This window comes from Phragmites australis, chromosome 1 (genome assembly GCF_958298935.1).
Source record: "Phragmites australis chromosome 1, lpPhrAust1.1, whole genome shotgun sequence".
NCBI classification, from domain to species: Eukaryota; Viridiplantae; Streptophyta; class Magnoliopsida; order Poales; family Poaceae; genus Phragmites; species Phragmites australis.
Window position 1 is genome coordinate 4,761,203 of NC_084921.1, and position 13,205 is coordinate 4,774,407.

At 42.5% G+C, this 13,205-nt stretch overlaps 2 protein-coding genes and 1 non-coding gene across 3 annotated transcripts; 1 reads left to right on the top strand and 2 right to left on the bottom strand.

The window, feature by feature from the left end:
• Nucleotides 1–14: 14 nt before the first annotated feature.
• On the bottom strand, nucleotides 15–4,229 carry LOC133929054 (25.3 kDa vesicle transport protein SEC22-1). Its single transcript, XM_062375680.1, has 6 exons — nucleotides 4,068–4,229; nucleotides 2,587–2,824; nucleotides 2,027–2,187; nucleotides 1,787–1,933; nucleotides 802–878; nucleotides 15–572 (listed from the first exon to the last, which is right to left on the bottom strand). Exons 2-6 carry the CDS (start codon nucleotides 2,772–2,774, stop codon nucleotides 489–491), a joined length of 657 nt encoding a protein of 218 aa, XP_062231664.1. The 5' UTR covers nucleotides 2,775–2,824; nucleotides 4,068–4,229; the 3' UTR covers nucleotides 15–488.
• A 662-nt stretch (nucleotides 4,230–4,891) lies between these two features.
• On the bottom strand, nucleotides 4,892–8,516 carry LOC133929135 (E3 ubiquitin-protein ligase SINAT3-like). Its single transcript, XM_062375802.1, has 3 exons — nucleotides 8,149–8,516; nucleotides 5,635–6,021; nucleotides 4,892–5,511 (listed from the first exon to the last, which is right to left on the bottom strand). Exons 1-3 carry the CDS (start codon nucleotides 8,323–8,325, stop codon nucleotides 5,152–5,154), a joined length of 924 nt encoding a protein of 307 aa, XP_062231786.1. The 5' UTR covers nucleotides 8,326–8,516; the 3' UTR covers nucleotides 4,892–5,151.
• A 96-nt stretch (nucleotides 8,517–8,612) lies between these two features.
• Nucleotides 8,613–8,684, top strand: TRNAQ-CUG (transfer RNA glutamine (anticodon CUG)). The gene has a single exon. It is a non-coding gene; the product is annotated as a tRNA-Gln (tRNA).
• Nucleotides 8,685–13,205: the final 4,521 nt, after the last annotated feature.

Genomic DNA, 13,205 nt, shown 5'->3' on the forward strand with positions numbered 1-13,205 from the left:
TGAGACCTCAGGAATGTTCATAGAAACAAACTGCGGATAAGTAAATGGACATGACCTATCTCCAGCAGCATGTTGAACATATTTCATTGCGTCCGAAACGTTGCAAAACATGGCATACAGTTTTGCATACAGACAAATACTTGTCTATCAGCAGCCTGAAACCTTAACCTTTCCATGGCGGGCTCGGAAAAAAAAACTACTTTGGAGATCCAATGACCAACTCTACACAGGTATTAGTAGGTACTTGCCGTTCCAAGAATTCAAGGACTTCATCCATCAGGATCAGGTCCATAACTAGTGTGTATACTACAATGGGTTTACTTTTGGTACCCTTGTTGGGAGGAATAGGCAGCTAAAGTACTCGCTTGAATCAGCAGATGCGGGATAAGCCATCAAAGCATCTGATTGGGGCAGAATAGACATACGGTGCACAGAGTGAACTCAGGAAGTTCCAGCATTGTAACAGAAGAATTCCGAGATTCACTCAGTCACCATATCTTGTTCTTGACCCAAAAGAGCATCAGTACTATCCCAATCACAATAGCAACAGGGGCATACTTTCGAATTAAGGCCTGCAAACCAGAATAGGAACCAATGTCACAGTAATCAAACCAGAAATTAAAAAAAAAACGATGGAAGCAGCAAACAAAGATGAAAGTAGTCAAGCAGATAGCTTCCCCAATTCAATATATCTAATGAACATTTCTTGCCTAAATATTATTCGTTACAATGAACCAAATTCAGCTTAAAACAAATTTGATGCATATGCTGAAAAGGCAAATGCAGTCAATAGGACCAGACCTGGCGATTGAGATCTTTCGCCTTCTCTGCATAAATTCTAGTATCAGAGGTCAACCTATTGGACATTTCGCTCACCTCTGCAAAAAGGAACATTGTTATACAACTGTTGTATCGTGAAATATACATGGGTGGGGAACCACAACAAATCATAACCTAGGCATCGAGCTTCTTTTACTACTATTACTATTACTGGTACTGTGTTATTTCTTATTTTGTTTTTTTTTGGTTCATGTGGTTTTAGTTGGGTTTCATCTCTAGTATACCCCAACTTGCTTGGGACTTCAAACGTTTTGCTTGTTGTTGTAGGGAACTACAACATGTCTTTCAGGGGAAGCACTGGGGAATAAGCAGCTCAAAATGACATTATGAGCCTGTTAACCTGCCTGGATGGGTGTATTTGGTTGGATCTAGTACAAATTTGAACTAAAGTACAACCAGATACACCTAATACAACAGGCCTAAGGCATGGGTTATATTAAAGCAGCGTGCAAAAGCAAGCACAAAGAGAGCGCCGTATCATCTCACATGTTTCCCCTTGTCCAAAAGGCCTCATTAGGCTTACTGATTTGGAGTATAAACTTCTCCAGAAACTTCTAGAGAGGTTTCCAAAGTTTAGCCTCCATTATAAACCCACGATTACAGGAACAATCTGTTTTAGAGCATAGGCTCCACCATGAACACTCTTTAGATATTAAAAAGTAATTCAACATTTACCGATTGTTTCTCTGGTGTAGACCTGTTCCAAAGCACGTTTTATTCTAGTATGAATAAAATCTGGAACAGCAAGAGGACCTATCAAAGGAAGGCACATAACGAAAGCTAGTCCAGTGGAAAATTCACGTAACAGCATAATTTGCTGGAACCAAATTGATTTACCTGACAGCCAGTCTACTGACTGATTGATACCCAACAGGACCATCATGCCAAAAAAATATAATATATATGAAGGAACATAATGTGGATGAGATGACAGTGGCAAACTCACGATCTAGCTTTTCACCGACACCAAGAACTTCTTGAACATTGCGAGTCATAATCTGGTGCACCTCGTAGAGCTCATCATTCAACTTGGCAAGGTTCCTTTGGGTTCTGGTATCCAAATACAGTTTCTTGGTCTTCTGTATGAATGTGTCTAAACAGAGATATATAAGCTATCAACTAGTAGAAATATCACGAGAATGAGTACAAAGAAAGACAGCACATGAAAGAGAAGTGAGAACCATACCAAATTTAATAAATGCATACGGCCTTGCAGCAGTTTCGATTTGGCTGCCATTGACCCTCTCGAATTCATTTTTGAGATCTTCGAGATACTGGAATGCAAGTTTCTTTGGATAAGAACGGTCACACATTGTCAAATAGCACACACGGCCCTCAATTATGTAGCTGTTTTGCTGAATCAAGGTACAAAAAGAACAACACAAGAATTTTACTAGGTGAAGGGGCTAACACTACAGAAAAGGATCATCTTCTCAATATACATACATCAATAGTAATATAGCTTACTTGGTGTCATCCACACTTCAATGTATAAATGGAGACAATAAGCACATATCATTCATAAGCTGCTGCTACTCAAAGGAACTTGAACTAGCAAACGAAGAGCAAACCTAAATATCTAATATACACATGAGGATTCAGGAAGTATAAGGTAATCTGATTAGGTTGCCTGGGCTTGCATATTTTTGTTTTCTTTCTTGGGCACAATACTCTGATATAAGATCCTGAAGAAATCGAACTGTAGAACAAAAAAATACTGCAAATAAGAAAAATGATTAAGGATACTGGAAAAGGTATGGTCCAGTCTCGATTGACATCCTTGATGCTTCATGCTGCCCTTTTGACAAGTTCTTGAACAACAGTTTTGCTTGCTGCTTGTAGAAGTCAGCATCCTTCAGATCCCGACCATCATCTAACCCCTCCGACAGTGGAAGGCCATCAGTGACACGCGCTATCATTGTCAGCTTCACCATTTTGGAAATGTCGCAAAAAAAAACTAGCACAGGTAATTTAAAAGCGCCACCTGCATGAAAACAAGGGAAAGTGCTTGAGGCACGCCTAACCATCAAACATTAGTTGCAGCATTTTACTGTTTACTCCAGCAGAGTGAACCCTACGTATCCCCAATGGGCCATATGCACATATCCAGTTTTTATGAAGTTGAATTTCTAGCATGTTGCCCAAACCCAAGTGCAAGTAATAGGACTGGATAGCAACCTGTGGCTTGACTGATCACTCTGATGTAACTCCTCAAATAGTAATGGCATAACAATAGGCAATCCACTACATGAGCCAATAGGTTGGTGGTTAAACAAACCACAGGAACAGGATGAGCTAGTCATAAGTTTTCCAGTCCCAAAAAAACATCATCTGACATGTAAATGGCAATTGCCAATTACAATCAATACCAGTGACTTTAGATTAACTAAGAAAAAGGGTTAATGCACCTACGGTACTTGTAAGCTTGACTAGAACAAAAAGCAACTGTGAACTAACAAGGCTGCATAAGACTAATGCAAGCAGTAATATCAAATTTTGGTTGAACCTAGCAAATACAAAAATACGAGCCAATGTATGAAGATGTGACCAAAAAAAAACTTTCCTGTTACAAATAATTGATCATTCTTCACAGCTATGGTTATGGACTACAATAAGAGGCCATATAAATCAATATCATTCAACTATATCAAGAATCACATCTCCAACGCGCAAGGTGTCCAGACTACAATAAATATGGATAAACTTGAGAATAGACATTTTCCCAGTTCAACAAGAATATTTCATGTAAACATAGTAACATTCAGATGGTACAGTTAATATATAACATCTTGTGCATCAGACAAACTGATATAGATGCTGAAAACTAAGGGCACGCTAGATGGATTAATGGAGCATTTTGCAAACAATGATAGGGATATAACTGTGATGCGCATACAAGTGGGCATCAAGGATATGGCAATGCAACTGCAAGGGAGCACCAAAAATGGCCCAGAAACCACACAGATCCCTCCTAACGTCCGAGGTAGCCGCTACGACCCACAGGCAGGCCCCAAGCGGATCTGCCAAACCAGCCAACCGAAACACGTCCAGTCCCCACCGGAACCCTAACGTCTCCACGAATCTACCTCGAATCGCCCAACCGATCCAGGAAACAACGACGAGCAAGGCAGATCCGTGCGGACACACGCGGCTGCAGCAAACTGCAGGCTCCGACGGATCGGCCGCGGATTCGAGGCGTAAGGGTGGGGGTGAGAGATCGCGCTTACCATCATGTCGCGGCTTGGGTTGGCGTGCAGAGGAGGGGTGGCGGAGGGAGGAGAGCACCGCACCGGAGGAGAAGCGCTTCTTTCTTTCGTAGTTTCGTTACAGAGTAGAGACGCACGCACCGGTCGGACTCGGACCCGACGGCTCGGCTCGCGGCCAACCAGTCAGCCTCATATCAAGAGCCTACTACTACACACGTTCAGTCTGATTCTCTGCTAATCTCTACTAATCTACTAATCTACTAATAATATAAAACAGGAGTTTCCCCTCCCAGCCTCCTGCCTAATAAAACAGGAATAAATTCCTGCCGTGCCACTGAAAAATCACCCTATGTCAATGATATGCGGGCCCGGTAAACTTTCTATGGTAGATAAGGAGTTCTCTCATAAAATAAAAGTTCAGCCTGAATCTCTGGTAATCTTGGTTAATGAAATGGGATACCCTATTCCGATCCGAGAGAGAGAGGGGCGGTGGGGGGGGGGGGGGATTTGGTGTTTCACATTCACAAAAAAAAAGAAAAAAAAATGAACATTTGGTAAACAAAATTATAAAAAAAATGGACTCTATAATTGAAATTATACAGTAAACAAGGTAAATCAGTATACATGTCCAGCTAGCTAGCTTGTGTAATTCCTCTACCTGGAAAACTAAATGGATGGGTGAATATTTCAACACGTGTAAAAAAATTATAAGGAAAGACTATCTACCATAGTTCATAAAGAAAATGGCTGCAATAACAAGTAAGCTCCTTCACATTTGCAATGCCTTTCTGCTTGGCACCATTTTATGCAACCACAAGATGCTGAAATTTCCTGGTGCTGTAAAATGCGAAGCGAAAAATGCAGTTTCATGATGAAAACAAAAGTGAAGGCAGCAGATAGCTTGATCAACAGCCCAACAGAAGTAAGGTCAGGGATGCCATATGCACAATTTCAATTACAGGAGCATCCTACCCTCCTAATATTTTTGCTTAACAAAGATACAACACGAAACATTGCCCCCGGACCACAGCAGCAGTAAGGTACGGCAACGGGATAGACAATACATCCGGGCAATCAGCAGCCTTTCTTGTAAAGATTGCACTGCTTAGTTACAGGGATTGGGTATACAGGCGCCCTCTGGGGTCTGCTGCTCTTTCCAGATCCGACCGGTGATCCTGAGCTTCAGCTCCTTCCGGTCACCCCCAGAGAAGAACAACGCCATGTTCCTCTGGATGATGAGGCCGTCGTGGCTGTCCCGCACCTTCCGGTGGCTGTCGCGGACACTCCTGGGGGTGCCCTCCCATACCATCTTCCTGCCATTGGCACCAACCTCAAGGCTGTAGCTGTAGTTCTTCGCCTCGTTCTCGTCCCCCATGAAACGGAGGAAGGCCATGTATACTGGTGCCATCCCAAGCTGGAAGGCCTCAAAGTGCAGGCAGAAGTACTGTCCGAAACAGTGAAACACCTACTCATAGACACTAAATCAATTTGTCAAAATTACAAAAGAAATTATCAGCATTCTAGTCCGCTCAAGAACAAAAATCTTGTGCGAATATCAAGAGAAAACAGTCCTATTACTGGTACTTACCGTCAGCATCCAGGTGGCATTTTCAACTTCTCGTGGGTTCGATTTGACGTATCTGTGGTTGAATGTGCAACCGCAATGCATATCAACTTTGTGATCATCCCTCACATGGGAAATAAGATAAGGGATATCACCAGCCGCAGCACACTCAGAACCAGCGTAGGGGCAATTATATGGCCTAAAGCGGCATTGCGTTTCGTGCTTTATCTTGCTGTAGTACGGGAAGATTTCTGGGCACCCCATAGTGCAGTACTTACAGGGAAGCTCAAGCGACTCGGCTACTTTCTCCAGTGCCAAACACCTGATATCACCAAGCTCTTGTCTGCAAGTAGGACAACGATTGTGTACTCTAGCCTTGCATGTGGAACACAAAGTATGTCCATTTTGGCACTGTAAATGCAATCAAATATATGAGAACAATGTAAAAAAACAACAACACTACACTAAAAAAATAAACACTACATAATATCTCTTCTTTTTTAAATGGACATTACATAATCTCTGAGACTCTTCAATTGCACGATATTGGATTCCAAACTCTTATATGCAACCAAGCATGCGATCCCAAGGTGCTGCCGTATTCACAATAACATTCACTAGCAAACATACAGTCATAAACTGTGTAACTTAACCTTTCGATATTCAATGTTGTCTTGACTCGGGATCATACCCGTATTACCATTCAAATCTTCATTTTGACATTTCTTTTTGGGAAAACTGCAACCCCCCCCCCCTCCCAAAAGTCACTTGGATTTTGACTCCCCCCCCCCAAAAGTTGTTTTGTTGCAAAAAAACTCCCCAAAAGTTTGACTTTGTTGCAAAAAACCCCCTAAAATTCAAAAAAAAAAATAAAAATCATTAAACAAATTCTAAAAAAAACTAGAGACAATTCTAAGACCTTCTGTGAAATTTGTTTTCAAAAATAATATCTTTTGCATCATATTTCATGGAGAGGAAGTTTGAAAAAAAGAAAAGAAAAATGTGCAGCTCATTTATTAACTCATGTTATTTTAACTTTGTCATGTCTACCATTATTTTTCCTACACAAATAATTGTTTAAGTAAACTAATAAAAGTAGTTTTACTAATTTTGGAGGTGTTATGGATTAGTTATGAATTAATCTTTCTGCAACACATTTACTCAATCCTGCACGTTACAATAACTATTTCAAGATTTCATGTATTTTTACAAGATAGAGGATCATGTAAGAAGACTAAAAAATTTTGTTTCATGATTTTTGGATTAGTAAATAATTAACTATGCATTTAACTCAAATTAATAAATGAGTTGCACGTTTTTCTTTTTTTTTCAAACTTACTCTCCATGAAATATGATGCAAAGGATATTATTTTTGAAAACAAATTTCACAAAAGCTCTTATAATTGTCTCTAGTTTTTTTAGAATTTTTTGTGATTTTTTTTTAAATTTTTTGAATTTTTGGGGATGTTTTTGCAACAAAATCAAACATTTGGGGAGTTTTTTTGCAACAAAACAACTTTGGGGGGGAGTCAAAATCCAAGTGACTTTTGGGGTTTTTTTTGCATTTATCCCTTTCTTTTTTTCTCGAACAACAGGAGAACTGGAGGGTCATTGCATTAAAGAATGAAAGAGTCCCAAATCACAATCTAAAAGATACATTTTGAAATTAATTAGTTTCTTTTACTACACTTATGTTTCATACGCATCACTAATTTTCACTTCAATGCCCTCCACACTGTGCAAAGTGCAATCCGAGTAATGGTCACTGCCACTCCCATGCCAAAAATGTTACAATACTATTTTTACTATGACTTACGCAAAAAAGCAAAATTGATTGGTTCCATATCAACTATACGCCCTCCACATAAAATGGTCAATTGATTCATAATCGGCTCAAGGAAGGAAACTGGAGCTAGAAAATAAATAAGGAATTATGCAAGGCTACAACTTCACTGAGCTTGACTATAAAAAACCAAAACAGAATTGTAGGGCAGCACAATTCTGATAGTCAGGACTGTTGTCGAAGCTTAATTCCAGCATAACCGATTAGACATGGCCTGCAAATTCCAGTTTTTCTGCAAGCTACTCAGATGATCGCAGAAGCCATCGAATGGAATGGTCACTCGCAAGATACTACTTTCTCGTTATCGTCCTTTTTAGGCCTAGAGAATACAACATGAAGGAACTAAAAAATTACGCGTAACAGATAACGCTATAAGCGGATATCAGCTGACTGATAACTAAAGTCAACATTTTTGTGTCAGAGGATGTCCGTCAAAATTATCCTAAAGCCAATTCCGTATCTAGATGAAAAATCCCCACACGTTGTGGTATAAACGAAGAAAATCCGATTCCCGTTGCGCCATTAGAAATTATCCGCGGGAATAACCCCGTGACACGTTACATGTGGAGATAAGAAGAAAGGAATCAAATTGGCCCGGGGACGCGCGCAGATCCCCATCTCCAAACCGAAGGATCGCCCCAATCCCGAAATCCGATCGAAACAGGGCAGGTCAAATGAAGAAGAGGCGCGCCCACCTGGTGTATCGGCGGGAACATGGAGTTGGTGCAGACGGGGCACTCGAGCAGCTCGTGCACGCCGCCCGCGATGCTGCCCTTGGGGTGGGCCCGGGCGGCGGTGGCGGCTGCCAGGAGCGTGCCGAGGCCGAGGCCGGCGTCGGGCAGCGAGACGCACTCGACGCTTCCCACGTCCATGGCGCGCCCGCCCGCCCGCCCGCCTCCGCCACGGACACACCCGCGTCACCACTCCCTGGGCTCCGGTTGGGGTTGGACGGAGGGAGGAGCCTGGGCGGCGCGTGGCGCCGCGGATTCCGTAGGAGGTCTATAATAGCACGGGCCAGCGCAGCGGCACGGCCATTTTTATTCGTGGATGCTTTAGGCGAGGTGAGGTGAGGAGGACGACGCGACGTGGCGTCTAGAGATTGGAGCCGACGGTGGCGTGAAAAAAGTTGTATAGTTTATAGGGACGTTTGGACGCGTGAGGTTCCATGGTCTAGCGGTTAGGACATTGGACTCTGAATCCAGTAACCCGAGTTCAAGTCTCGGTGGAACCTCTTTTTCCAACTTTTGTTCTCTTTTTCTTTCTCGCTCAGGAAACATCTTTTTTAGCCTTGTGGGTCCATTCATTATTGAGTTTAGATACATATACTTCTTCATGTCACAAATACAAGTCCTATGCTTATCAAATACTTCTTAGAGCATTTTCAGCCGTATCGCTATCTGGCTCCCTACCGATACAAATAGCAAATCGGCAAAAAAACCTGGCTCCCTACTCTCCCTCGCTATTTTTTCTCCTCGCCATTTTCTCCTCGTGCTCGCCACTTTTGTCGGACGGAAAAGGAGCGCAGCATTCCTTCACGCGCGTTGTTCCCTCCAAATTTGAGCAGCGCCACCCTCCGCACCATCTCCCTTGCGCCCGCCGCCACAACCCCTAGTAGTTGCCTTGCGCTTGCCGCCGCAGGTTTCCTGGAAACATTTGGTACTAGCATGTTTATGCCTTTGTAAGGGCTGGATATTTGTGTTTTTACTGATATCGCTTGTCTTTGAATTGCCTGTCGCATTGTTGGTTCAATTAAGGGCCTGTTTGTTTCAGCTGGAGATTGTAAAAGCAGCTTATAGATTGTGGATTGTAAAAGCTGGATTGTGGATTGTTACAATCAGGTGTAAGACGGATTGCTGGATTGTTATAATCTGGGTCTTGAATTGCAACAATCCAGTTTTTCTAACCAGCTGTTTGTTTCAGCTTTTGGATTGTAATCACAATCCAACTTTTACAATCCAGCTGTTTATTTTATCTTTTAGATTTTAATCACAATCCAACTTTTATAATCCGAAACAAACATGACCTAAGTTAAGTAGGTGCTGCTAGCTTTTCAACTTGACCATACATCCCCAGCTCGTTCCAGTGGGTTTGCTCAGGTCAGGAAAGTAGTCGCTGTGCATACCCTGATGATTGCCCAATATCATGTCCTGCCTTTGTGAATTGGTTGGTTATTTTTCATTGAACTGCAAGCAACCTGCATTAGTTTAACAGAGGGAAATTTTATTTACACATCATGGCATGCTAATGTTACAATGCATGTGATGCAGATCAAGGTTTGGGCTATAGAGCTGAACATGAATAAAACATAACTGGTTCATTGATAACTACATAAGTGAATCAGAAAGTGTTGTGCCTTCATTACCCAGTTTTGTATCTATTCTGTCATGTGAATGTCAAAATTTTGGATACAAGGTGAATGAACCATTTTGCACTAGCTGAAGAATATTTGTATGGATACATGGTGAATTTATAGGAGTTAGATGTACTGGTGGTTTATGAGCTTTCTCTTTGCATGGGAATTGTGTTTTGACTTTTGATTCTCCTATGTCCAATCATCAAGTAGCATAATCAATATATTTTGTTGTTCTATTCTTTAGAAGCAGAGAGAATGGATAGTTATTTAAAATTGTTGAGCCAGGGAAACAATGACAAATATTGGGATGATAGTGAGTTTGTTAGCCCACCTGAGGAGCAACAACCATCAAGTGTAGAAGCTTCTCCATCCATGAAATCAACCTCCAAGAGATAAAAATATTCAGCGAGAAGGAAGACAATATGTTGGTATCAGCATGGCTAAATATAAGTATAGATGCAGCACAAGGGAACAAACAATCTCGTTCTACTTATTGGAAGAGAATTCATGCTTTCTTCCACTAGCACAAGGACTTTGAGTCAGATCATGGATCAAATTCTCTGATGCATCATTGGTGTACCCTTCAAGAGCAAGTTAACAAGTTATATGGATAGTACGAGCAAATTCAGAATATGAGGCAAAGCAGGATGGCTGAAAAAGATAAGGTATATGTAAGACCCTAATCCCGAGATCTCCTGTATCAGTCTTTAAATCAAATAGCTGATACATATAGTAAAACAGTTGTAGTATCATAGTCAAACTTCATACATAATTACTAAGGTTCAGAGTACAAAAGGTCACAACCTATACTATATATTACAATCTTGGCCTAACGGCCAACAAAACACAGCGGAAGGTAAAAGCCTAAGCCACAAACAGTGAGGGTGCGAACGCGACTCTTTAGAGTACAGTTCATCCTCGCCTTCACCTCCGGCGAAGTCGGCATCGGCTTCTTCATCTGGATATCAACAAGAGTGAGTATGAAAGGTACTTAGTAAGCCATATAATACTTCAAAGTATTGATAGATGTATAAAGGGGTGATTCAAGGATAAAGCTTTACGGTATAGTTTTAAGCGTAAAACAGTTTTTATACAGGTATTCAATTATATCATCTACTACTGACTTTAAAATAGTTTAAAGGATTCAAAACCAAGTAACAAGTTATATCTGGAGGTTTTTCGGTCCTAGGAGAGGCTACACCTCACTCCGTAGTCCTTATAATCACATCTAGCGTACCTCTAGTACCACGTAGCTTCTGACGGATTGAACCAGGAACCTCATCACACACATATCTAGTTCACACACTCACTCATCGAGACACACGCACTCGGAGTCTAGTCAAATGGGGTCATGCTTCGCATATCCACGATCGTGGACACGACTATTTGAATAGATTTACACTCTGCAGAGGCTGTACAACTTTACTCACGCGATATGCTCAGTCTCCAATCGTTGCAAGCGGAGGAGCGAATCATACTGAGACCCTCCAAACACCTTTTCTGTTGAGCTTTTCTACGAGACACCCCAAGTCCCAGAGGCCATGTACTGAAGGCTAGCCACCTTTTTAAGCCTAGGCCGGTTCTAGAAACCTTCAGATAGAGGGATATGTGGGCACTTGGCCTCTCACTGCTCTCAGCCTCCTAGTATTATGCCCAAATCAGTCCGGTGAAAAAAAAATCAAGTCCTACCCATTCAAGACCATGGTTGCACGGGGTGGCTAAGCATGTCGAGACAATTGACTCGGTCCTTAAACGGATGAGGTATGTATCTTCCGGCAATGAACACCACAGAGGTGACTCAAGCCCCTAGGAGCATTCTCATCCAGAGTACTACTCCGCCTGCCCCCGCCAAAACAGCTTTCACCCATTTTTATACACCAACCTCCATATCCCACACGCCATCAAGGATTTCACAACCATCACGAAATTCACAACCATCAAGGATCCATGGTGTATGAGTTAACATTGATAACAATAAATCGTCATATCCGAAGAGATGCATTTTAAAGTGACGTCTCTAGAGACATACAATCCTATGCATGCTAGATATCAAGGCGTTGTCCATCGTTAATATAGATAACAACAGGTAATCCTAGGGTGATATGTATTTTTGGATGATAATATTCAATACATGGCATGTGTTTGATTGGATTAACTATTACAAGTAGTTTGTTAAAGTGCAATACATAGCACATGCGATAATAAGTTCAATTTTAGTTGATCATGTAGATTATTTAGAATTCATAGGTTCAGCATGATCAAGGAGAAAGGGCTTGCCTTCTACGGATTTTTCTTCGAATTCTTAGTTGTAGTTAGGATCCTCCTTGCTCCTGACACTTCTCGAGTAGAACTCGCACAAATCGTGTGCTTCTGCAATTACAGCTATGATCAACAACTAGCTATACTAGAGAAGAATCAAATAACACCATATAGAAATCCAAATGAGTCCTAATAGATATCACAATATGACAGATGAGTAGATCTCAATTTTAGATAAATTTCAGCGAAAGAATCACCAAAATCGGAGCTAGAACGAAGAAGTTATGGCTCCCGGAAGGTTTAATCTAAAATTAAATCAAGAAATTATGAAATAGCACTATTCATAGGTGGGAGCACAGGTGGGGCCCACTAAACAGTAGCCTGGTCTCACATGAACAGTAATTTGGTGGGACCCACATGAATAGTGCTAGTTGGGAAGAATTTGGCTTAGATGAGTCAGTTATGGGTCTAGATGGGTCGGATTGGCTTTGGGTTGTACAGTACCAGGCCGCATAGTACTGGCTCACTTGGGTTTGGGCTGGGCGGCTTAATGAGTGCGGGCTAGGCCGGCCTACTGGGCCGCGACCTTTGGTGGCTGGGTCGGCCTGGCAGGCCAGTCACTACTGGGCCTGGGTCACGGCCTGCTTAGCCAGGCCGAGCGACATGCAGACGGGTTCGGCCACGCACGCGCGGGCGTGTGGCAGAGAAGGGGGGGAGAGAACAGCGGTGGCGAGGGATTGCGACGAAGGTCGCCGGTAGGCTCGCCGTCGATGCGTTCCGGCTAGGGTTTCACGATGAGAATTCCACACCGGGGATCTACACAACACAGCGGACTCGGTGGTGGGCTCAACCTCGGTGGCCGGTAGCGGGAGCGATACTAGACAATAGCCGGAGAGGGGACATCGGCACGGGAGAAATCAAGTAGCACCTCCCTTGCACTGGGAGGTGCCAACCCCTAAAGAAAAAGGGCATGAGGCCCCTAGGTATCATGGCACGATGGTCATCCACACACATGGAGCACCAGCACGCTGGCGATGAGCAAATGCACGGAAGCGCAATACAAACAAATGGCGGCACGTGGCAATCGACCAAGAGAGAGCACGGGGGCGACTACATGCTATCTAGGAGGGGGTGCTAGGG

What these genes read in the sequence shown, in the direction of transcription:
- LOC133929135 (XM_062375802.1), bottom strand. Translation starts at nt 8,325, where the DNA reads ATGGACGTGGGAAGCGTCGAGTGCGTCTCGCTGCCCGACGCCGGCCTC. An exon ending in TGTTCCCGCCGATACACCAG is followed by an intron (nt 6,022 to 8,148) that starts GTGGGCGCGCCT and finishes TTGCATTTACAG; the next exon opens with TGCCAAAATGGACATACTTT. An exon ending in ATGCCACCTGGATGCTGACG is followed by an intron (nt 5,512 to 5,634) that starts GTAAGTACCAGT and finishes GTCTATGAGTAG; the next exon opens with GTGTTTCACTGTTTCGGACA.
- LOC133929054 (XM_062375680.1), bottom strand. Translation starts at nt 2,774, where the DNA reads ATGGTGAAGCTGACAATGATAGCGCGTGTCACTGATGGCCTTCCACTG. An exon ending in ACTGGACCATACCTTTTCCA is followed by an intron (nt 2,188 to 2,586) that starts GTATCCTTAATC and finishes TCAGCAAAACAG; the next exon opens with CTACATAATTGAGGGCCGTG. An exon ending in GTATGCATTTATTAAATTTG is followed by an intron (nt 1,934 to 2,026) that starts GTATGGTTCTCA and finishes ATCTCTGTTTAG; the next exon opens with ACACATTCATACAGAAGACC.